We start from the raw sequence: 23,735 nt of genomic DNA, 5'->3' as shown, positions 1-23,735 counted from the left end.
CCCAGATTTCATGAAGGCATTTCGGAAGGTGATTTTCTTAAATAGTCGATGAATCCAAAATAATTGCAATTTTTGTAACTTCTACACGAAAATCCGATTGGAGGCATCGGGAATGGCGCCGCCATGCAGTGTTGACTTTTAAGCCCCATTGGTTCTGAAATGGCTAGATGCGATGCGAGGGCGCAGCCTATCCTACACCATCTCGGGACTTGCTAGCCTCCCTCCACTCTTCCCTATCCAGCATTAGGGTCCTCGGCTGAGTCCGTCATACGTCAGTGAGTCAGTCAAGTTAAACCAATTATTCACAGTTCGCAATGGTATAAACGTAAGCATGTACTGTCGAAAGTGTCACCACGCAGGTAACCCGTATGCTGCCCTCTATAGGTGAGATATAGGGAGCTGAAATAAAGGCTGCAAGTAAATAGCGCTGGAATGCCATCAGGACCAACTGCTTTTCTGCAGTTGATACGCCGTAGTTGGTTGAAGACATCCCATTCTTGTAGAACTGGACAAGGTTCCTGTGCAGGTAAGTATACTGGTAAGTATTCATGTCCAAAACAGGGATGTCCTCTGCGACTGATGTGAAGTGGTTATTTATGCTCGATCAGCCACTTGTTTTATAGAACTCGCTGGATCTATTCATGGTGATAGAATTATTGAGGGAATGGAATTAGACCCTCTTGTCATTGTCCGAATTTTTCCCGATACCAAGTTGCGGGGTTCGAAGCTTTGACCTTCTGAACTCGATGATGGTAATAGTTCTGCTCTGACTTGGAGATTAGCCGGATGATTTTATTTCTGACTGTCTTCCATTGAACGTTACCTCTTCTGAACAGATTTTGTTGCCTTCTTATCAGGGATTTGAACTCTGCTGTCATCCACGGTTTGTCTCTGCAATGCAATGTCACATCACAGCGGGAAAATGAAGACATATTTACTTGTGTAGTATTGCACACATAGCGTCACACTTGGAATGTACTTCTTGTACACTCCGTACCTCCATCCAGTAATGATGAACAATCCATTGGCCAAACTCTCGAAGTGCCGAATCTCGAATTGGTCGAACCCGTCAACATCATTGCAATGTTAATATCATCTTGCACCTTAGGAGACAGTCGTCACTGGTTGCCACTGCACTGTATTGTGGTCACTGTGCCCCAGTGGTGGCAAAATGTTCGGTTTTTGGCTGTGACCGGAGATGCTTGTGATGATTTTCATCAAGAACAGCTCCCACGAAAGCCGTACAAGTCAAACATTTAAACAAGTTAACATAAAACGATGCTTTAAATAAAGATTGATATTAAAAGCAATATCATACACTCTAAAAAGGCCCGTGTCGGCTTAAACAAGGAATCCGGTTTCTATTTTTAAGATTGACACTTCCAGGGTCAAAATGGACTCTTTTTGGGGGGTCAAAATGCCACTTTCGGCAAGGTTTTCTGGTCAAAATGACCCAGAAGGTAAGTCAGAGAAGTGTCATTTGGACCCGGAAATGTCAAATTTGACAGTAAATCATTGTCCATATCACCATTTTTCCATTGTGTACTAACTTGTTAAAGTGCATATTTTGATCTCTTCCGTAAAAACCATGTTTGCTCAGTCATCCATGACAATGACATAAAATTAATACTATTCGATAGAGGGCGTTCTAGCAGTTTTGTTCTTGTAGATGTCGCTTTCCGAAATTAAGAATCATTTATAAATTGGCATCCTTTTCTTTGAGACACCCTATAGAATCCGGATTCCTTGTCAATCTGACCAGATACTTTTTACTCGAATAAAAACATGAAATTCTCGATTTTGTTATCACGGGTAATAATAACAACTTGAAAGCACTCAGAGAGCGCAAAGCTCCGCCAAGGCTGAACAATTCCCCGCCATATTGTCAGTACACCTGAAAGAAATACTGGCATATCCATTGGACTTCAATATTTTATTTCACATTGAAAATGTCAATTGATTGCTCATATTCTGATTTTATCAAAAAAAATAGCAATGTTGACCGCTTTATATAGTTAGCTATTCAATAAAACAAAATTGATCCTAAACTCAACCATTTTGTAGTCTACATGTATATGCTAGTGTCGGTCTACCTCTCCACTCCCCCATTGTTAAAATGGTCTACTCCATTGACCTGTGTGGTTAAATTAGCTGAAGGGATACAAGGTCACAAGGTCAGTGCACGCCCACGAAGCTGGTCAGTTGTACACAGAGTTTAAATACAAAATGGTGCAGAATCATTTAAACCAAATCTTCTACCAGACACAGATATGGATCACTTCCAAAATCTAATCGATTTGTACTTGCACCAACGACTACTCCTAAAAACAAATTCATAAAAATCCGTTGTAGCGTGACTATACGACTCCATCAAATGTGGACTCATTGGTAGTATTGCGCGTGCGAGGGTACGATAATATGCTATTTTTAGGCTCATAATGGGAGAGTGACCTGTCACGTGCGAGGGCTTAACCAATTAAGGGGAGAAAGGGGTCCGGATTTTCATAGGAGTCGGATTTTCATATGACACCGTCAGTAACATTTTGAGTTATCCTGTTCTCAGACCAACCGACCAACCAACAAACAAACAAATCAAACAACAAACTAACCAACGCTGATGACAACATAACCTCTTTGATGGAGGTAAAATGTAGTGCTTATATACAGTGCTGTAAACCTGAGGTTTGTAAGCGCTTTACAGGTGACAATTACAATTGACAGCCAATACAAAGTAATTGTATAATAACACTGACGGCTTAAACTCTAGATTCTCAGTTTACTGGTTTCTTCGTCAGTTCATCTTGTTCAAATATATTTTCGTGTAATACCAAGTCTTGATTAATAATTCGACAAGTTCACTTTATTTTCTTTTAGTCTTACAAACAGCTCTTTTTATTCTTACCAAACCGAAAAGCCCTCACGGTCAGGCCAAGAAACTTAAGTCATACGAATCGCGAGGTGGCAAGATATTATTTGGTTACCAAACTCAAGCGCACCAGCCCACCTCACACCGCGGTAATCTTGCCCCGTGTAGTTGACTGGATAGGAATACTCCCCATTCAGGTTAGTCGGCACGAGATCCACATTCCCGACTCCTCCAGTACAAGTCTTGAACCACCAGCCTCCCTTCAGCTGAGCGGCACAATTGGCGTTGCCATCGGCGTCATTGTCGCGATCGTAAGTTGAGAACTGCTGGCCTGAGGAAACGTCAGGGAGAGAGTTACCTAGCAAACACACAAGAAATAATAGTACGCGTTGACATTTATCGAAAAGCAGTGTGCTGCTCCATTGAGCAAGTAAGACAAAAACTTCACAAGCTTCCCCGAATAGATGCGAATCCACGACTTCAAGCTGAAATTAACTGCAAACATTCGACAACCAAGGTAACCAGTGTTGATTATGACTGATACCAATCCAATATAACACAACGTGCATTTATGAAGTAAACTCCATCTTATTTTGGGCGAAGTCGAGGTGTAGAGGAATCGTAAACTCAAAGTGGCTATTTTCTGGCAAATTTCACAGGTGTTCATCAAAGACCAGTAAAACGTACATCGTGACTTTTTACTCGGTGAATAATCAAGTATATAGACTCGTAAAACAAATATGTTACGTTATGTCAATCATACGTGCAATGGTTTCAATGACATTAATTTGAATTGCTGATCACACTAAGTCCTTGTGTACACAATGATTGAAGGGATAAAGAATAAAGGTAATAACAAGAACACGCATCCAACGCTTGGTGATGCATTTGGAAAGGGTATTGTGGACCTGCTTATTGAGGCTTCGTGCACTTCGTGCGTTGTAATGCATTGTATAAACATGGTATTTCGTCATTTCAAGTACTTGAGTTCCCTTCAGTGACGTAATGTAAACAGAGGACGACTTTGGTGTTCGGTGTTTGGACAAGACTGCTTTTGATTTTTTTTTTAAATTGTTTCAGAAGGCTATTACTACAACAAGTATTGAAACAAAAGTAAAAGTTAAAACACTTTTGAGGGATTATAATGAAAGAAACACACTTATTTTGACAAGTAGATCAGATGATATACCTGTTGAAGAATGATGTTGCCATGGTTTCAGTGGATTCACATGTAGTGTGAAGTTGTCACCTGCGATCTTGAACGTTCCAAACTTTATTTTAATCGTGTATTTGGCTTCTTTTACGAACATCTGAAGTTCCCAAGTGCCTTCCGATGTGAGCTGGCGGACTATCTCGTTCCCAAGCCAGAACTCTCCCGTCATATCACCGAAGCCATCTCGGTACTCAGCCCAGCTACGGTTGAAATTCACTAAGCCGTTCTGACGCTTCTGTATCACCTGAAACAGGTCAACAATAAAGGAAGAGTCACCTACTAACTTCATCACTTTTTGTTCTGGAAAACGGGATAATGTTTTGTCTAAAAATTGCGTCGACGGACCATATACTTTCCAAGCTGCCGAAAAACTCATTTCCAAATGGGGGCGCTCTTCGAAACTGACCATTATTATGCATACTGCAAATTACACAATGTATATGCTCATTTTCACAGCGCATCGGAATGGGTACTCTCAGAACTATCTAACCATTTATTGAAATATTTGCTGAAAAAAAAAATAATTTTCAAAAAAGTCTGCCGGGGGCAAAGTGCCCCCCCCCCCCCCCCCCCCCCCCCCCCCACATTAACCATCGACTGTTGTCCTAATTTAGATCTCCCAAATAGTGGGAGATTTATATTACAAAACACCAAGTTCGCGCAAGGCAAAGCAAGGTCATACCCGTGGGAACGACGTTGGAAGCTGCCTGGATCTCCGACCAAAAGATTTTGACGATTGGTTTGATTCCGCGTGGTGTTGATTTAACGCAACCAGTGTTATTGTAGGAAGGGCCGGGTTCGGCCGATGAGTTTCGAATTGTTCTGCTTTTTGTTTAGTTTTGTTTGCTTTGTTCCCTTCAGTGTACAAAATACTTGTGTGCACAATGACATTCGTTAGCAGTATAAGCATACAACTGGCATAAGCACGACACGGTATATTGTAGTTGACATAAAACAGTTCCATTTTGGTGGTTGTCGAAATGCCGACTTTCAGGTCAGGGAACGGGCCTGACTGCTGATTTTATGTCATGAACAGACTGCATATACGGATAAACCCGAAGGAACTTACTATCCACGTGCTTTGGCAGAAAACGGTCAAGCCGTTTGGATACTGTGATGGGTAGATAGTGGCGACACCTCGATTTATCCCGCTGTCCAAAATGTCGCGGCAGTCAGCATATCGGGGACCTGAGGGTGTTGACGAAATGTTGATCTCAACTCTGGCTTCGGTTCCAATGCTGTCTTCTAATTTATTGAAAAGAGATTCAGAAATAGCTCTGAATTAATTTCGTTAATATTTAAAAGGATAAAATCGAGGCTTCTGACATTCCTAAGGAATTGTGCAATAATTAGACAATTCAACTGATAGGAGATGCTTTCGTCCTTGTGCATGGCGCACCACTTTGCTCCCTTTGTAGGTAAGATTGGTGTGAATGCTTAGACTTTTTATTTGTGGAAAGGGGGAGTAGAATAATAAAGATTCAGACCGTGAACATCACTAAAAATATTTGAATTAAAACCAAATCGGATCATTCAAAGAAGCATTCGCTGACTCATAGCATATCCTCACTTGAAAAAAGGTTGTTCAAAGACAGAGGAAAGGCATTGGAGACCCGTAACGTAGGTTCCTTTCATAATCGAGAAGATATTCTAATAAATATGGAAATAAACTGTATTTAAAGGCGCTAGATCAACTATTTGGGAGAATACAAAATACTCAACATTACATGAATGGTAGAGTATTGAAATGTAAGAAAGTACAAAATATTTTGAAAGGTGATGTCACTGATTTTCACAACAAAAATGGCAATGCATTTGAAGCTTTGATCAGATTCTCCTTACCAGTCGAATTCCGTGTCCCTGGGCATCGTTGGAGTATTTCTCGAGCCGCTGCTTTCATCCAATGTTCACCAGGAAGTGGCTCCGGTGGCGGACCGATGTAACAAGTCCTCAACTGACTCTCAACACCAGCTAATTGTACTGCAGATTGAAATTGAACCATAATCACTCTTAGTGACAATATGTTGTGCGTAGAAGTGGCAAAATAAGTTTCGCGAGAAACGGCCTGGCCCATTGATGTAACTATGGAGGGATTTGAGGTTATAGGAGGCGCTCTGTTTTCCAGTTTTTTATTAAGTTGATATTCCACAAATCCGTAGGAGGGGACGGGTACAAGTACCATCGATATCAAAACAGTCGTCTTCGTATCTTCTAGTTTGAGGGGAGTCAGGTTGGCGTAGCGGTACTTTCCTGTGACCCGGATTCGAATCCCGCCTGGGCCAATATGTGGATTGGGTTTTCAGTCCCTACCTGATTCCGTGGGTTTTCCTCAGAATATTCCTCTGGGCTTTTCCTCCCACCTTTAAAACTGTAATTTCTTGTCAATGTCTTCTCTCTACAGGTTTCTTCAGGCTTCCGGGCTACAGTGCTTAAGGCACTTTTGAGGGACCCTTGGTTTCATTACCAGAAAGAAATAAAATAAAATTAAAAAATAAATAGAAATTTTTTAGGCCTAATTAATAAAACGAAATCAAATAAACCACATAGGGAAACTGACTAGGTGCATTGCTCTATGGTTATACTATTTTTTAAAAGATGAACAAAGAAATTGACTGAAGCAGGGGTTGAACCTGCGACCCCTGGATTGCCGTTCCTGTGGTACAGTTACCCAGCCCTAATTAAAAGCCACATTCTCTATCCTACTGTTTTCTGGACAATGTTTTGGACGAGCATACAACTATCATTAACGACAGCTGCTTGTGTGTGAATGTGTTTGTTCACGAAACAGTCGTTGGATCACCACAGCCCGCCGCCATTTGAAGTTTATTTTGTCCGACTCTTCGGAATCGTACAGCAACTCTACAAATTCTATCACAAGTAAAATAGCAATTCGTAAACATCAAACAAGAAACTGTGAGTGTCTCTACATCAACCTTGATAAGTTGTGCAATAACAGGCTCCACGGCAGTCCCGATTTGCTGATTAAATTTGACATTTCAGTCGCTACGCCACAACTAACGCCACCTAAAATGATTGCGCAAGTTACGACATAATTTAGTGCGCCAGTCGCGGACTTATACGCACTATCCGACTTACGTGAAATGTGTCATAAGTGAAATGTTGCGCAGCGTGAAATGCTGCGCAACTTACGCAATAAATGTTGGCTTAAGCAGAGTTGCGCCATTGCGTAAGGTTTCGTAAAATTGGCTGCAGGTTTATACAGCATTTCGAATGTTGCAAGCATCCTGATTTTCGGCTTGATCCCTAGCTACATGGCATATACGGGTTTATGGCTTCTGACTAGCGCCTCTTGAACAAAGACATATTGACACAATACGGTACCGCCAGAATAGCTAGTATAATTGCATAATGCCAATGAGAAAACCTAATCACTCGATGGAATCCGATAGTTTTGTGTTTCAAGTAAGTTTTCCGTTCCGTTGTTCATCGGTCTTTTTTTCTAATTAGCATCTGTATATGAACTTGCTGAACCATTATTTTTTTTAGCTGTTACCATTATTGTTGAGGACTTTCTCTCCATGGTCCGAAAGGTCGGTAATTCACACGGGCAGTGCCAATCATCTACCCAATACCAACAAAGTGTGATCATCGCTAATTATTGTGGTGTCATTAGACACAGTCGATGGATTTAAGTTTATTACCCTCAGGAAAAGGAAAAAAATATCGCTCAAAAGCAGCATGGTAACACCTCATTACAATTTTTTTTTGCTTTTTTGTTTCGTATTTAGCCCGAACAAAATATATAATTTCCTATATCTAGCGATGCACGCGGTTTTTTTTTAACTTTAAATGAGCCATTGAATAAAAAATCGGCCCATGTATAGTTGAGAAAACAATACTGCACATTATTGGAATACAGGAAAGGTGGAGCACTTTTAAACGTCTGGTGTAAAACCGGTTAGGGGCCTGGTCACTGATAATGACCCCAGCACACCTGCTTACGTTACATACCTAGTGAGGACATTCTTTTGTTTTCGTGTAGTTAAGAAAAACCTGTGAAAAAAATCATTTTACTCACACTGTGAAACCTATTTCAACCCATTTTTTTTCTATGATTCCTTTTAGTGTTTCCCTCCACATTGCCACGGATAAACCTTACCCACAAATGCCTCTAAACCTGTTTTCCAAAGAGGGGGAAACATTGTGCGGACGTGGACAAGTCCACACAACGTCGCTGCTACCTGGTTTATGTGGACATCTTTTGTTCGGAAGTCCACACAGTGAATATAATACTTGTAGATGTGTTAATCGTGCATTCCAAATGACCCGCAGGTACCCCGCATTAAAAAAACAATACAACACTGCCAAAAAAACCCAGTTTTTTTGAATTTTTTGTTTTCTTTAGGTTAAAGAAATTTACCGGAGCGGGGTTAGAACAGGCGGCCTCCGGATTGCCGTTTCGTACCGGTGCTCTATCCACATTCGCCTCTTCGCAAACACATGCGTGCTAATTGGTGAGTTCTATGAGCCTTAATAGCGTGGTCGTTAGTTGCAAACGATTATTAAAAGGGGAAAAAGAGCACCTCTAGCGTCAAATGATGTTCCGCTGTTTTGGGTGTTTTTTTTTGACTTGTGGGTTTTTGTTTGACTTGTTTTTTTTTTCATGCAGAATAAACCTAGTACTTGCTTTGCTCTTCAAAGTGGTAGAATTATGAAGGTGCATTCAAGACAATCCTCAGTCCCAAAGTTATTTGCCACATTAAATCTGATCATTTGTCACACTGAATCCGATTACCAGAATAACAGTGAATGCTATAAAATGACAATAAACACATGCAAGTCTTTCATAAACATAATATACCGTGCGTGTTAAAAAAAAAGTGTAGCGGCATTCACAGTGAACATGTACGAATAAAACGTCAACTTACCGAGAACAACGATCGCAAGTGTGCCGAGGGCCACGAGTAGATTCATCGTGACAAGACTCGGTAGCTGCTGGCTTATTTTTTATTGAATTGAACTTCAAGTTGACGGAAAGTGGCTAGACATACACTCGTGTTTTGTCCGTCGGTGCCCCAATATTTACTAGCACTGTGGTGTGTATCGTGTTTATCATTTGCTGGCCTCGACATGTCTACATCGAAATACTTGACTAACAAGATTTCGGACGGATATTCATTGATGCGCCCAGCGAATTGCGTATGCATTACGTTTCCATGGAGAGGGCCAATGATAGCTCACCAGTACCACTGAGGAAACATCCATTATTAGAGTGGGGATATCTTTCTCTTGATCAGTGTACATTTTTCTCTCTTTTTTTTCTCTAAGATTTTCATCAGAATATTAAACTCATTCGTATAATTATAATAAATTACAAAATATTGTGCCAAATTATTGTTTTCTGAATAAGATAATAATATCATGGAATACCCAACGGTCAGGAATTAGCTTTTGACCCCTCGAGGAATGGGATTCGCCTCAATGTTGTGTTGCACACGGGAACAAAACGATAACGGGAACTAAAGATGTTTTTTTTAATATTTTTATAGTAACGGGTTTGATTTTTATCAGTAGTGACTAGGTGTTGAATATGTGTTTTAGATAATGCAGTGGTGGGCTGATTGCAGCTTTGCATATTGCACGGCGTTGTCGATCCCACAGCAAATCATTCCATTTCCTATTTGGCCGTGCCACAGCGCAGTCCTCCGGAGTTATCAGGTTGCAGTTGGTTTCCATCTGTCACCCTATTCCTGAACTCCACCTCATCAGTACCATCCTGACACTTCCAGATATCTATCAGAAACAAAACACCGATATACAAGAACAAGGTTGGAATTGATAAGTAAAAACATAATTCCTTCGAAAGAAGAAACAACTCTTACTTTATTTGCTGAAATCCTAATTTCTATTTACACATTTGAACGCGGCTGTCATTTTTAGAATCGAATACACATAAAGAAAAAGCAAATGCAAGCCAGTTTCAACATAACCTTCTTTCTCGAGATCGTTGCAATTGATCCACAACCTGGTAGGCACTAGTTTGCACGAGGATATCAGTTTCCTCCTGAGACTGTGGAACTACCAAGACACTTCCCATCTTGATGCACTCATCTTTGGCCCCAGACCAAGCAAGGCGATCAGTGATGGCTTTGTAGCATTTGTCACCCCCACTGGATCAAGGGGGGAGGAGGACGCCCCCATCTACGACCAATAACGAGGTCTTACACCTCTCGTTTCCGATTGTGTAAGCAATCATAAGATGAAGGCTTACTAGTAAAAGATGAACCATTTTGGCGCCATCATTTCTCAGATGTTACCCGGCTGGTGTCTATAGTGGTGAAATGATCAGACTGCACGCCAACTAATCATCTCGCAGAGTAGAGCTCCTACGTGTTCATTGTGAATGCAACATTTGGGCAAAACAAACACAAGTTGAAAGTCAGTATTTTTTGGTGTGCCCATGAATGTGTTTACCAGAACTGATAACTGGTAACCGAGATGAATTGTATTTTTGCCAGTTGTTCTCGCACAGTTTCAATATTGTGAAGAAAAAATGGACGGGTTTAATACAGGAATTCAAGGCAGACATCGATTGGTAATTTGCTACCATGCAGTAGGCCACGCAGTATAGATCCACTACACCAGATGATACTAATTGAACGTAAAACTAAATTAAAAGTCTAGTAGCATATTGAGGGGGAGTCGAAAAAGGAAACGGGAAAGGAGAAAAACTGAAAAGAAGGCCGAGGCATAAATCAAATAATTGAAAAGTCAATAAAGCAGAAACTGCCTACATGGGAATTGAGGGACCTAAAACGTTGCTATGCACACTATGCATTGATCAGATTTTTTTTACAATGCATATATTTTGACAAAATCCTTTTTACTTGGCAACACACAGATCTACTGCTTCTCATGATTTAAATTAGTTTATTTTACAATTTACACTGTCCTGTGTAGGTAATTATGCTGTCTCACACAGTTTCATAATTGTTGGCATATTTTCTCTGTTTATACACTCAATCTGCCCCCTGGGCCTCTGTGGCAAATAAAATACTTAAAAACTTGGAGTTTTGCAAAAGTTGGGATCATGAACTGGAATCTGGCACTAATTTTCATAGATTGGACCAATCACAGCCAAGAGTTTTGACCAAACACAGCCAAGAGCTTTGACTAATCAGACGAAGGATTGAAGCACTAATGACATGCGTGGAACAATGCAAGCAGTGTGTGGGTCATTCTGTCACAGATTCCTGATTCCAGCTTGACCAAATAAGTTCCGTATCTGGCAAAAAGGTTTAAATAAATTGCTTGAAGCTGTGGCAAGAAACACAAAGAGTATGTCTTGGGTTTCATTCATTAGTGAGTCCGGGTATAACACGCGATTGTATCAGACACAGCATCCGAAATATTGTCCGACATCACCTCACGTTTGTATTTTCAACAGTAAGTCGAACATACATTTACAGCCATGTGAACATCAATATGATAAGATCTACAGCTTAAGCCATGTTTTCATGAGCCATGATTATTTTTTTTCCATGCAGATATGTTATCTTCTTAATTAAAGGTCTCTTTGATTAAAATCAATTTAAAACTAAACGATAGCATTAATATACAATATAGTACATCATACATCCATAACTATTTACATTATCTTCTACTCAGATTCATTATTTTCAATACAGCACAATAGTTTTTACTGCAAGTTATTATACTGGCAATCTTTAAAGATATAGTCCGTCATTTGTAATCTGTGCATTTTGTTCGTTTGATGCAACAAAAGTGCTCAAAATCTAATGAAGGATACTGAACAACTAACCTGATGAAGTTTCAGCTCAGCTTCAGCTGTACATTCCGAGAAAAACAGCATTCTAGGATCTCAATTTCAAATCAAAAGTTGCTGAATCATGTTTTGAATTGTTTTGAATTGCAGCAAAACGCGATGTCGCGCACTGATCCGACGAATTATAGCAACCGCGCGCGCCTGTGCGTCGTGTCAATGCTTGTACGCGCTGCGCCAAATAACAAAACGAACTACTAATTTAAATTTTCTTAAGGTGCGTCTTCAGACGTACCCTTGGAAAGGCCTTCTTTCGTTGATTACTTCAAAATGATAGCTTGCCAGAAAGATTAATTTCACAGGGAGTTTAGTCCCCTTACTATCTTTCAACCAAGTATGTTTTCAACAATAATTACGCCAGTTACTTTTTCGGATGACTGCAAATGATGGACTGTAGCTTTAAGATCGATTCGTTTCTAAGACTAATGTAATTTTGTGAAGACAGAATCATTAGTATAGATTTTAGAAAGAGTAATTAGCAACAGTTCTTCGTCTATCGTCTAATACGGTACAATAGCGTTACTTATAAAATTACGCAAGACTTGCAAAATTGAATTCACAAATATTTCCAAGGTGTTTGGATCGTTATACTTTTATTTGGTTGCTTGATTACAGGTTACCATGTCTGTTTACCCATGTTTTAAACCTGGTGGAAATGTGAGTTCTTACAGTTACCGGTTCGAATCCTGTAATAGGCACTGTCGACCTGTTAATTCCATCCCACTCCTTTCTACATGCGCTGTCAAGGGTGTTGTGCTCTCGTGGTTGCAGGTTCGAATCCTTGTCGTACTTGACAAGGGATCAATTTTAATTCACTGGTTCATATATATATTCATATATATTTTTATTCACTGGTTCATTTTAGAAACTGCAGCTGTGACTCAAGCTGGTTGCAGCTTCGCATATTGAAGGCAGTCGCCTACGACACGGCAGATCATTCCATTTCCCACTTCGAAACAACTCAACGCAGTCCTCATTTCCTCCATGGTTATCGGGTTGTTTAGCCGCCCAATTCATGAACTCCACCTCATCAGTGAGATCCAGACATTTCCAGATACCTATCAGAAAAAAAATACAACGATAAACATGAACAAATTGAGAAATAATATTGAAGTCTTATTTTATCTGCTGAAATGCTAATTGTACATGTATATATCACGGTTGTAATTTTTTTAAAGAGGTTGTGGAATGCTGAAAATCGTTTTGTTTTTTATATTTTTATATTGTAGAGTAGACCCATATATAGCATAATGACAAACTCCCATTCTTTTCTAATGTGCGTTTATATGTTTATAAAACTGAAATTCATCGAGTAATTTGTTGGTCGGCGAGCGCATAAATGAAATCAACAGTCGTCGGGCTCTTCGTAAAATCAGAAAAAGCGTGACGTAAAAAACAGGACTCGTTTATACAACGACTGTTTACTGCTGCCCAACCCGCCCCGTCAGCACGTGTGACTCGCAGTCAAGCAGTGAAAAATCAACATTTTGTAAAAGACTCACGGAGATTGATATTCCTTCCCATTGCTTAATTTTTGGATGAGTATATTGAACAAGGACACGGTGACCTCTGAGCTGTTCTTCCGTATAAATTTGAGCCCCAACTATCCGAAAAAGAGACCAGCGAAAACACGGATACTGCAACTGGCCAGCTGAAAACGCCAGGCAACGCGGCTCTGATGAGAGGTAGGTCTGCGACGTTCGGCGTGAAAAAAAAAACAGCTACGTTTTATCCAAGGACTCAAAGTATTATGTTCATGATAACATTTTTAGATGAGCATCAACAGTCCTATCGCAACTTTCTTCGTGTTTTACAGACAATCTCAAACGTTATTCTGGTAAAAATTCAGTCCAAAGAGACGACAAATCGTCAGGTTGTTTTCGAATTATACGCGTACGGCACGCATAACGCATCACGGCGGTGGATGTGGTCGACCGTGTCCAGAAATAATGTTGTACGGTTAGCAGCGTCGCGGGCCCCGGTCAAGTTCCTTGCGTTGCCTGGTGCTTTTTATGTATACGTTCGCCACAAAAAATTAGTCCTCTTCTCTTTTCTTTCCTTGTGCATTTTAACCCTTGTTTTAACATCCTGAAACGATAATTACGAATTTACTTGAATTTTGAAATTGTTAACTTTATTGTTTACCAAAAAAGCCGTAAAACAACGCCAGGAGACATGTCGTTGCGCGGAGTGATTTGCAAAAAGTTTCGCTGGAACTACGCTGCATCGGGAGTCCTGTTTATTACGTCACGATTTACTATGTTTTGTTTGCTGCCCCCAACGACGACTTTTACACAAATTGCACGTTCGGGTCGAAACAGGACCTGAAAAACAGCTCTCAAAAGTACCTTTTGTATTCATTTCATGACAGAAACAATAGTCGTTTTTATTTCATCACACCCTAGGCTACATATACCCGAAAAATGACGGAAATGTCTTCGAGCATTCCACAACCTCTTTAATCGAATAAAATAATACTCATAATAAATAGATAACAAAGCCACGTTAGGTTTAACAAACCTTCTTCCTCGAAATTGTTGCAATTGATCCAAAACCTGGTAGGCACTAGACGCATGAGGAAATCGGTTTCCTCCTGAGACTGCGGCACGGCTAAGACACCTCCCATTTTGATGCACTCATCTTTGGCTTCAGCCCATGTCAAAGGATTCATGATGGCTCTGTAGCATTTGCCACCCCACTGGATCCAAGGAGGAGGACACGCCCACCGACGGCCACTACTGGAGGTCTTACACATCTCGTTACCACCAGTGCAACCCATCATCAGATGAAGGCTTATCAAGCAACAGATGAACCGTTTACGCACCATCATCTCTCGCATCTTACTCGGCTGGTGTCTAGTGGTGAAATGATCAGACCGTATGTCAATTTAATTCCTCTTGTTATTCAGAGCTCTGCCTGTGATGTTTACTTTTAATTTTATTTAGGGAAGATATCCAAATATTCACAATCTCTTTCCGTTCTGTCACTGTCACTCGCCGCGTAGCAAAGTGTGTAATCAATGTCGGGAGAAATCCAATTTGGACTCGTGATGCCACATTTTATACCAAGATGCACCGACCTGTGGTTACAGCTCTTGTTTGTAGCCTCATACTTAAAGGTGATATGCCATGAATATAATATACGTGGGATATATTAGAATGCAAGTACGTCACGTTCTATTGAGCCTCTTAATCAGAGACACGATTTGTGCAAGGTAAAAAGAGGAAAGCTAATCAAATTCCATGGCCATTAAATAAAACTGACGTTTTAAAGTTAAAAACCGACGTGCATTAAAGACACCGTTTTATTCTTCATATTTTCCGACAAGTAAATTAGAGACCTCATGAAACCTGATTTCATCAATATTAAAAGTAAATATATACTGCAGCCCTAAGAGCAGTCGGTAATGAACACCTTAATTAGATTTTAATATAGTTTTGCCAATTTCAAGTTGATTTCTCTTGTTTTCCACAGCTCCGACTGTTATGTTTACTTCTATTTTTAATAAAAGAAGATATCAAAACACATTCTTTCTGTTTCGTGTTTCGTGTTTACCGTAATGCATCAAATCTATTAGTAGTTTTTGCTGTTTGTTTAAATTACTTAAAGATAATGTGGCATTGAATAGAGATACGCAGGGAATCAAAACGCAAGTATAGGCAACGCTATGTGGAATCCTTCATTAGAGACCCGGCGCGTATGAGCTCCAAAAGCGAAAGTTAAGCAAATCTCATTAAACAACAAAATTACATTTAAAGTGTTACATACATTCACATTTCTTGATTTCAAATTAATATTGAACGTACAAAGATCAGAAGTTTACAGAAAGAGATGATGAAAAAGATTGAAAAAAAGACATTTTTCTGTAATTTAAACCGAAGGTGTCTTGCGGGTCGCCATTTTTTCCCCAAACGACATAAGCAAATAGGATGTACGTTATGAGGTTTTGGACTTGACTTCCCTAACACATGAAAAATATGTATACATACAGAGAAAAAAGAAAAATGATTTCGAACCTAATTGAATTCGTACTTTGTATTTCCCCTTAAACAAAAATCTTCCAAAGCCGCAAATTAGAAAAAAAAGCGTGTTAAACATGATTTCGAACTCGCCCCTTCCGATCTGAAAACAATAACATCCAGCTGAGCCATGAGAGAACTCGGCAGCCAACCGTAATTCCTGGCATTATATAACTGCAGATGTATGACAAAAGTATCGTAGAGGTCGCGCCATCCATAGGATGATGCTTGGAGGGGAAAAAAACAAGTCGCTGGCGGTTGGCTAATGTTGGGTCGACCAATTAGGAGGGCCCTAGCACAGACGGACGGCAACAGGCCAACAGCCAATCACACGCCGAGGGACACAGCCGTTGGGACGACCCACTGACCTCGTGTATTCCAACTGGACAGGCTGCTACACGCAATTTTTCTATGTGCGCCTTGAAACCACTGATCCACCATCTTGGATCCTTAAAACGTCAAGTTCTGCGAATGAGGCGCGGTTCTAGGGGGGCTAGGGAGGGGGGGGGGGCTGTAGACCCCCAAACATTTTGTCTAGCCCCCCCCCCCCAAAAAAAAAGAAATTCCGTAAAAAAAAAAATTGCATTAGCCAAAAGAAGGATTGTGATGTACATGCGAACGGTCTCCCCCTAAAGAAGAAATAGCCGTGACAAGGGTGCATTAGTTAATATTATAGTGTGAATGATTTTAGGATTTTATTGGCGCTCCCCATTGAAAATATGGCATGAGCCCCCCCCCCCCCCCCCCCTATTGATTTTTGGAGGCCTAAGTGTCTGGAAAAAATAACCGGTCAACATTTCAGCACGCCTCCCTGAAAAAATTCTGGATCCACCGTGCTAGCCCCCCAAAAATATTGGTTCTAGAACCGCACCTGCTGCGTATGAGGTTATTTATTTTCACTAAATAATGATTTCCCTAATTTCCCTTAATTTTTTTTTATGTTACCCAAATCTTAAAAGCCGGTCCAATATACAATTCGTATTTTCGTCGCCTTAACTCTGAAGATAAAACAAAATCAAATACCAACTACTCGTTAAAAAAATAGGGTAACGCGTTTCACTGCGCGTGCGTCACGGTTGCTCCAAGATGGCAGGCCCTGCTTCAATGTATGGGCATTAACCATCCCAACGCACTATTGCAACTGATTGATCAACACAAAATCCAGGAAAATACTCACAACTCTCACAGGTGTACAAGACATAGGCCATACATGAAATGTAGAACTTGATTCACCCTCTTTCATTCGATGTTCATTTTTTCTTACTACCTGTAGGGGATTTTTTACTCCGACGCTGATCGCCCCTAAATAAGTACGTCCCAAAGCCCATCGCCAGTTTGAAAAATGACCTCTGAAAAAAGAACGATCCGTGTATTATTTTATTCCAAATATTTCAGATAATGCCAGTTCAAAGACCAGTTTAGAGCTGTAATCTCTTCGCTGCTATGAGCCTTCAAGTGCAGGGACCACATGCTCTCAATTGAACGTGTTATGGTCATTACTTCGCCGGGAGTAGGCAATTTGGGGCCTTTTCAATGGGCAGCACCAGGCTGGTGGTTTATAACAAACGCGCTCAACACATCCGACGTCAAAACCATTGTATTGCTTTTAAAGCTGCATATTATTTTATTTATTCTCAATAAAAACTCGCATTATAAGTACACGTGGTGTAGGCTACATATTGCATTATGTTACGAGCAGAAAACAAAAATAACGAACATTGTTGAGATAAAGCAGTCCTTGACAAAAATCAACTCCATTTTGAAACTTGGTGTCTTGTTCCGGTTCCCACATGAATTATCTCCAGTATTACGTCGGGTTTTCTATCACTGAACATCTTCTGCTCAGTTGTTGCAACTTTTGTCTTTTTTTTTTTTGTATCATCTTTAAACAATGTAAACAATGTAAGCCAATCAATATTGTTTTGGTCATGTGTCCCTTAGGCCTTTGCTGACTGAAACAAAAACATTTCACTCACCAATGTTAAAGTTAGGTCTATTGAAAAGCACTTTTCTTTTTCCCGACTAGAGTTGGTGTCATGACCTAATGACTTAGTGTGAAATGATCGGTACAGACAACTTGTCAATTATCAACAGGAGCTTCAGTCGGTGGTATTATCTGTATTTTCCACTTCAAGTGGACATTTTCTATACATTCACGAATTCTCCAAGATCGGATAACGAAGATATTACCGCACAATAACCAATTCCTTTATTTGCATTCATGTTTTTTTTTTATTTCCACAATAATTGCAGCAAATATTGAAACAAGTAAAACTGGATATGCAAGCAAGCAAAACTAATGTGAAGACGACATTTCGAGAAAAAAAAAGAGTCACAAGTCATTTTAAATCCAAATATCGATTCGAATCCTAATTGTCGAAAGTATTTTACTGGCTTAGCCAAACTAAACTTTAGCAATTGATTTTGAATTGATTCCAGACTTAAACTCGGCCGATAGATTGGTTTCAGTCCAAGTATAGCCGTTGAGGGCGCACTCACAGCAGGAACGGCATGATGAAAGCATGTCCCTCTTTCGGTTCCGGAGTGAAGAACTGTTGAGAACGCAAAAGAAATTGGTTTGGCAGAATGCTAGATACTGTGAAGATGTTCACAGAGGTGACCCAGAAAAAGTCTCTCTGCAGGACGTAGAGAATTATCGTAATTTATAAAGACAATTTCAAATCCAAATATTGATTTCAAATCTCGCAAATGCCTCATCAGGAGGATAACAAAACTGAGGGTGCAGAAATGGTAAGACAGCGAACTTACCGTTGGGCAATAGTTGGGGATAGTGAAGTACTTAGAGGGGTCCTGGATCCCTGGGCTATAGTTGACATATACCCCCACGGTGAGTGTTTGAACTATAGAAACAAACACAAGTGGATAAAGCAGGAAATTACTGACAAATTGAATGTTTCCCAATATTTGACAGTAGATACAGTTTGAAAAAAAAAATATCACATGAGCCGATTAAGATGTGGTGATGAGTGTATATCACCTTTTTTATGTATTTTTTTCCTAAACTAAACAATCGGCTGAATCTTGTCCACATTTTTGACTGCGTCATTTTCTCTTTTTTAATTGATATTTTTGAATAATGTATTTTTGAATAATTTATCATTTCTTGTCCAAATTAGCAGGTCTTCTGACGCAGAAGTTACAACAGCGGTTTTTTTTAAGCCCCGCCCCGTCGTTATTCGACCAAACAGAACCTGCACAAAAGTCCAACATGTGTGCACGTGCGTATGACGCGCGCGTCTGGAACATGCAAGCAGTTTGACATTGGAGAGCTGAGGTGCAGCAGGCGCACGTGTTGCTTCCCACGTGCACAGTGGGCGGAGCTAAATGGAACGGTTTATTAAAGCCGGAGTCCATCATTTGCAGCTATCCCAAAAAAATTAACTGGCGTAATTATTGTTGAAAAACATACTGGTTGAAAGATAGTAAGGAGACTAAACCCCCTGTGAAATTATTCTTTCTGGCAAGCTCTGATTTTGAAGTAATCAACGAAAGAAGGCATTTCCAACGATGTGTCTTAAGACGCACCGTAGGAAAATTTAAATTAGTAGTTCGTTTTGTTATTCGGCGCAGCGCGCGCAAGCATTAGCACGACCATGGGCACGACGCACAGGCGCGCGCGGTTGCTATAATTCTTCGGATCAGTGCGCGACATCGCGTAAAGCTGCAATTCAAAACATGATTTAGCAACTTTTGATTTGAAATTGAGATCCTAGAATGCTGTTTTTCTCGGAATATACAGCTGAAGCTGAGCTGAAACGTCATCAGGTTAGTTGTTACAAGGGCGGATCCAGGGGGGGGGGGCCAAAGGGGGCCATGGCCCCCCCCCAAAACGAAACCAATTTTTTTTTTTTTAATGTGACATCGCAATAAAGGCAGGCAATGAGTACACCACCATCTTTTCCTAAAAAAACATTGGTTAAAGTGGTCAGAAATTGCCTCAGATCGCACCACAGAGCATCTAGAATCCAAAAAATTTTCGGGGCCCTTACGGGCCCCGAACCCCACGCCGTAATTTTTTTACCCACTTTTTGGGGGGGACCAAATTTTTTTTGGCCCCCCCAAAATTGTGTTCTGGATCCGCCCTTGAGTTGTTAAGAATCTTCATTAGATTTTGAACACTTTTGTTGCTTCAAACGAACAAAATGCACAAATTACAAATGATGGACTATGTCTTTAAATCGTGACTGTCAACGTAATGACATACTTCCCCCTGACGATCCGATGAACGTTTCACTGAATGGAATGCAGTTATCCTTGGTGACAGACAGGGTCACGTTTCCCACGTTAGATCCATCATTAACGGAGTAGCTGAACGTGTCTGCATTCAACTTGTGATCTCCAGCATAGAAAGAACCTCCGTAGGTGGCGTTACCTAAAAGGAACATCCATATGTTACCACCCATTCAGTCTGGTTCCCTGACCTGACAATTTTTCCCGACGACCAGACGTTTAAATTGTACTCAAGGCAACCTTCGAGGCTAAAAATACACATGACGATATCGACGACCCTTTTTCAAAGCTCAGCTTCGTTTCCCAATTCGCTCTTTCACTTATAGCTTGTAATGTGCCGATCAAATTTTTCAAAATTTTACCTGCTTCATTTGTCATACAGTTTAATATTTCTGTAAGAAAAAATGGACGAATGCTGACCCGTAATCTTAAAAGTTAGAACCCCAAATATCATCTTAGCAGGCGAAGCCAAAATGGAGACAACGCCGAGTTTTGAAGAAATAAAATCCCGGTAACCGTCGCTCAATTCAAACACGTAGCAGAGCTCGCCCCTCGTACAATCCTAGTGCTTAATTGATGCACAAAATCGTCATTGAATTTTAATAAGTTTCTTGATGCAATTTATGAGTATTAATTATCAACTTGGTTTGTAATTTTTTAACAATAATAATAATAATAATATCGGAGTCTTATATAGCGCACGTATCTACCAACAATTAGGTACTCAAGGCGCTGGAAAATAACTTGAAGGTAGTTTAAATACATATTCTATACCCAGAAATACCTGGGCGCTCTCTTAGATTTCGACCAAATATTATTTGGCACACTTCGGTCATTTTCGAAAAAAGAAGGCATTTCTCCTTTTTCCGAAATTCGTGACGAAAAACAGTGCGCGCGTTGTGGGGTGCACGGCTGTAAATAGGCAAACAATCCGTCCGCCGAGCTCATGAATAAAAGTTATACCCTCAAAAAAATTCTATATTAGAGAGTTTTGAGAGCCATAAACTTGGGAAATTGAAAAGATATGGTAATGAACCTTGACTTTAGGGCTTCCAATTCTGAGCATTTGGATGCAATTGGGCTCGAAGAAGGCGCTATTTTGCCATGTTGGGGAGGGATCTTTTCCAAGATGGCTACTTTTCCGCTTTGGGGAAAATAGGGGTCGGCTTCTTTGGGTGAGAATATCTCCGGCGAAAAGTCAATGGTCAACCCACCAAAAAATGAAAAGAAAATGAAAGATGACATGTTGATCATCATTCGTCTGTGCAGCTTGAATACCTGTGAGAGTACTGAGTATTTTTGAAAGAATTTTGAAGTATGAGCACTGAGAACTAGTGTCTATGAAATTTATTTTTGCAGGGTTGCACCCAGCGGTAGTGGCTACCTGACCTAAGATTCATCTAGAGTAGTCAGAATATTTTGGTCTGGGAACCAGACTAAATACCCCGTAGGACAGCGAGGGCGCCCTGTGGGCAAAGGGTGCTCCTAGTCTAGTCATGCGTGCATCTTGCGCACATATCCAATAAAGGGGGTTGTGTAATCGTGAGCAATGCTATGAGTTCCTGTGTACAGTATCCTAACGTCGTTAAAAACATTGTCGCAATTTGAATTTACTAAAAACATAACTCAAACGCAGTTATTCGGCATAATGCCTGTTACATTAAGGAGTGATATTAATGCTCACAAAATCGTGGATAGTTATATTTCCATGCCATTGCCTTATGTTGCTGATTTGGCAGGCGAGTTGAATTTTCTTGTTAATTGTAAGCATCTAGTATCATTACAGAACTTATACAAAACAGTTATTAAACTATATAATAAACTAAAATGGCAAACTTGTCAACAAGATAACAATAATAACACCCAACATATTCGAGTGTGCCATTCACTTACTTGGGACACAATGCTGCATTTGCATTGTCGGTAGTGGACTTTTCTGGCATGTCTTCATAGTGAGATTGATGACGTAAATGACGCCCTGTTCATGTTGGAGAAGAAATTTCAGTTGCATTGTTGGATTGTGAATTCCGTTGGATTAACTAATGTTATCATCTAGCACTGTTCGTTTAAGGCTAGCTCTAGATCCTTACCGCTATAGGTACAGGATTTGGCCGACAAGAATGACGATCTTACAGTCGAAATCACTATTATGAGTTATTAAATTTCTAGTGATGAAACCTATTCCCCATAAGCACCCTCTAGGCAGTGTAGGTCGAATATAAAATAATATTGCTGTGAAAACCCACGTTATTGGGTAGGGAATAAAAACTAAGAACCCAATCCAACCGTGGACCAAGGCGAGAATCGAACCCGGGCCCTAGAGGTGGAAGACCACGACAGGAGCGATGCCAACTAACCTGACGCCCCCAAATGACTCATCCCAAAATGACGCATGAGATGTCCATGAAAAAGTGTCGGGCTTACCTTGTTGTAATCTAAGACATATTGATACATACTGCCGGACATTTGGAGAAGTTCGCCCAAACGTCTGTTGGTGTAATCGAAGGCAAATTGTATCCCCGTCGTCTGAACCATACCTTGCCCAGACTGAACCGAGGCGGTAATCAGACCTGTAAATCCAAGCCCAAAAAGGGAAAGCTACATTTATTTCAAGAAATGTGTCCACTGTCCAAATCTAAAACGCTTCATCTGGAGCAATTGGCTTAAGCCACCTAGGACCATTTGCAAATACACGGAAAAGCGATATTTAGAATGAATGGTAGGAATCCTTGCTCAAGTGAAGATGAGACTGGTATAAAATACCCTGTGCAGTTATTCAACCTGGAATGGTATCGTGGGTGGGAACATTGAATATGATCTCAAGAATAGGGCGCCAGTTACGACAACCCAAAAATTATGAATATGTTTGTTGTTTTTTTTATCAAAATATATAGTGCACTGAGCTAAAAGTTCAACAGGTTAGTTTATGTGTATCCTACTGGAGATTTTGAGCAATTTGTCTACGAAAGAAAGTGTAACAGTCCAAAACTGATTAAATGTGTACAAATGTATTTAACAATCAGAAAGTGAACACGGTTCAAGTGTTCCAAAGTCACCGTCCATTGCTTCAAATTGGTCTGGGTGGCAACATTGCTTCTGGGCCTGGCTCAATGCTACTACAACCAGCAGCAGAAACAACACCGATTTGACGTCCATCTTTACCGCCTAAAAATGTGGTACTGTGCAACGTACAACTGCCTTCTAAACGTTATTGAGTCTATCGCGACCTCCGTGTTACAGTTGCTTCTTCGTTGTGTACCCAGACCACTTCAAGTAGGACTTTGACTCTGGTGATAGGCACGGCAGTCGCGTTATGTGGGGTGTGTTTGATTAGCTCATCGGGGTCGACTCTGGGTTCAGTGGCGTAGCCAGGAATTTTTCAGTGGGGGGGAGGGGGGGGGGGTCTTGGGGGGGGCTGGAACATTTCATGGGGGGCGTCATGTAGATCAATGATTTTTTTTTTGAAACTCAAAATCTCAAGGGGGGGGGGCGACTGGGGGCGACAAGGTTTCATGGGGGGCCCCCCACGCCCCCCCCCCCTCCCCCCACGTCCCCTCCCCCCACGCCCCCCCCCCCATGGCT

The 23,735-nt window shown here is 40.6% G+C and overlaps 3 protein-coding genes across 3 annotated transcripts; all 3 read right to left on the bottom strand.

Annotated features, from left to right (window-relative positions):
• Positions 1–1,364: 1,364 nt before the first annotated feature.
• On the bottom strand, positions 1,365–9,014 carry LOC119730042 (ficolin-3-like). Its single transcript, XM_038202831.1, has 5 exons — positions 8,969–9,014; positions 5,922–6,059; positions 5,149–5,324; positions 4,056–4,323; positions 1,365–3,224 (listed from the first exon to the last, which is right to left on the bottom strand). Exons 1-5 carry the CDS (start codon positions 9,012–9,014, stop codon positions 2,938–2,940), a joined length of 915 nt encoding a protein of 304 aa, XP_038058759.1. The 3' UTR covers positions 1,365–2,937.
• A 703-nt stretch (positions 9,015–9,717) lies between these two features.
• LOC119730041 (asialoglycoprotein receptor 2-like) lies at positions 9,718–14,722 on the bottom strand. Its single transcript, XM_038202830.1, has 3 exons — positions 14,404–14,722; positions 12,807–12,941; positions 9,718–9,833 (listed from the first exon to the last, which is right to left on the bottom strand). The coding sequence occupies exons 1-3, from the start codon at positions 14,720–14,722 to the stop codon at positions 9,718–9,720; spliced, it is 570 nt and encodes a 189-aa protein (XP_038058758.1).
• A 3,504-nt stretch (positions 14,723–18,226) lies between these two features.
• Positions 18,227–23,341, bottom strand: LOC119730771 (development-specific protein LVN1.2-like). The gene is made up of 6 exons (XM_038203799.1): positions 23,210–23,341; positions 22,578–22,723; positions 22,047–22,131; positions 20,128–20,295; positions 18,672–18,763; positions 18,227–18,454 (listed from the first exon to the last, which is right to left on the bottom strand). The coding sequence occupies exons 1-6, from the start codon at positions 23,307–23,309 to the stop codon at positions 18,398–18,400; spliced, it is 648 nt and encodes a 215-aa protein (XP_038059727.1). The 5' UTR covers positions 23,310–23,341; the 3' UTR covers positions 18,227–18,397.
• Positions 23,342–23,735: the final 394 nt, after the last annotated feature.

This window comes from Patiria miniata, unplaced genomic scaffold, assembly GCF_015706575.1.
Source record: "Patiria miniata isolate m_02_andy unplaced genomic scaffold, ASM1570657v1 HiC_scaffold_22, whole genome shotgun sequence".
In the NCBI taxonomy this organism is placed as follows: domain Eukaryota; kingdom Metazoa; phylum Echinodermata; class Asteroidea; order Valvatida; family Asterinidae; genus Patiria; species Patiria miniata.
This window is presented reverse-complemented; position numbering and strand designations above follow the sequence as displayed.

Excerpts from the sequence above, each read along its gene's own strand:
- LOC119730042 (XM_038202831.1), bottom strand. The coding sequence starts at position 9,014 with ATGAATCTACTCGTGGCCCTCGGCACACTTGCGATCGTTGTTCTCG. Across the intron at positions 6,060-8,968 it reads ACTTGCGATCGTTGTTCTCG|TACAATTAGCTGGTGTTGAG; the intron begins GTAAGTTGACGT and ends TTCAATCTGCAG. Across the intron at positions 4,324-5,148 it reads TCTGCCAAAGCACGTGGATA|GTGATACAGAAGCGTCAGAA; the intron begins GTAAGTTCCTTC and ends GACCTGTTTCAG.
- LOC119730041 (XM_038202830.1), bottom strand. The coding sequence starts at position 14,722 with ATGCGAGAGATGATGGTGCGTAAACGGTTCATCTGTTGCTTGATAAGC. Across the intron at positions 12,942-14,403 it reads CAACAATTTCGAGGAAGAAG|GTATCTGGAAATGTCTGGAT; the intron begins GTTTGTTAAACC and ends TTTTTCTGATAG. Across the intron at positions 9,834-12,806 it reads ATGGAATGATCTGCCGTGTC|ATATCTGGAAGTGTCAGGAT; the intron begins GTAGGCGACTGC and ends TGTTTCTGATAG.
- LOC119730771 (XM_038203799.1), bottom strand. The coding sequence starts at position 23,309 with ATGGACGTCAAATCGGTGTTGTTTCTGCTGCTGGTTGTAGTAGCATTG. Across the intron at positions 22,132-22,577 it reads ATGTCTTAGATTACAACAAG|GGCGTCATTTACGTCATCAA; the intron begins GTAAGCCCGACA and ends CAACATGAACAG. Across the intron at positions 18,455-18,671 it reads TCCCCAACTATTGCCCAACG|TTCTTCACTCCGGAACCGAA; the intron begins GTAAGTTCGCTG and ends CGTTCTCAACAG.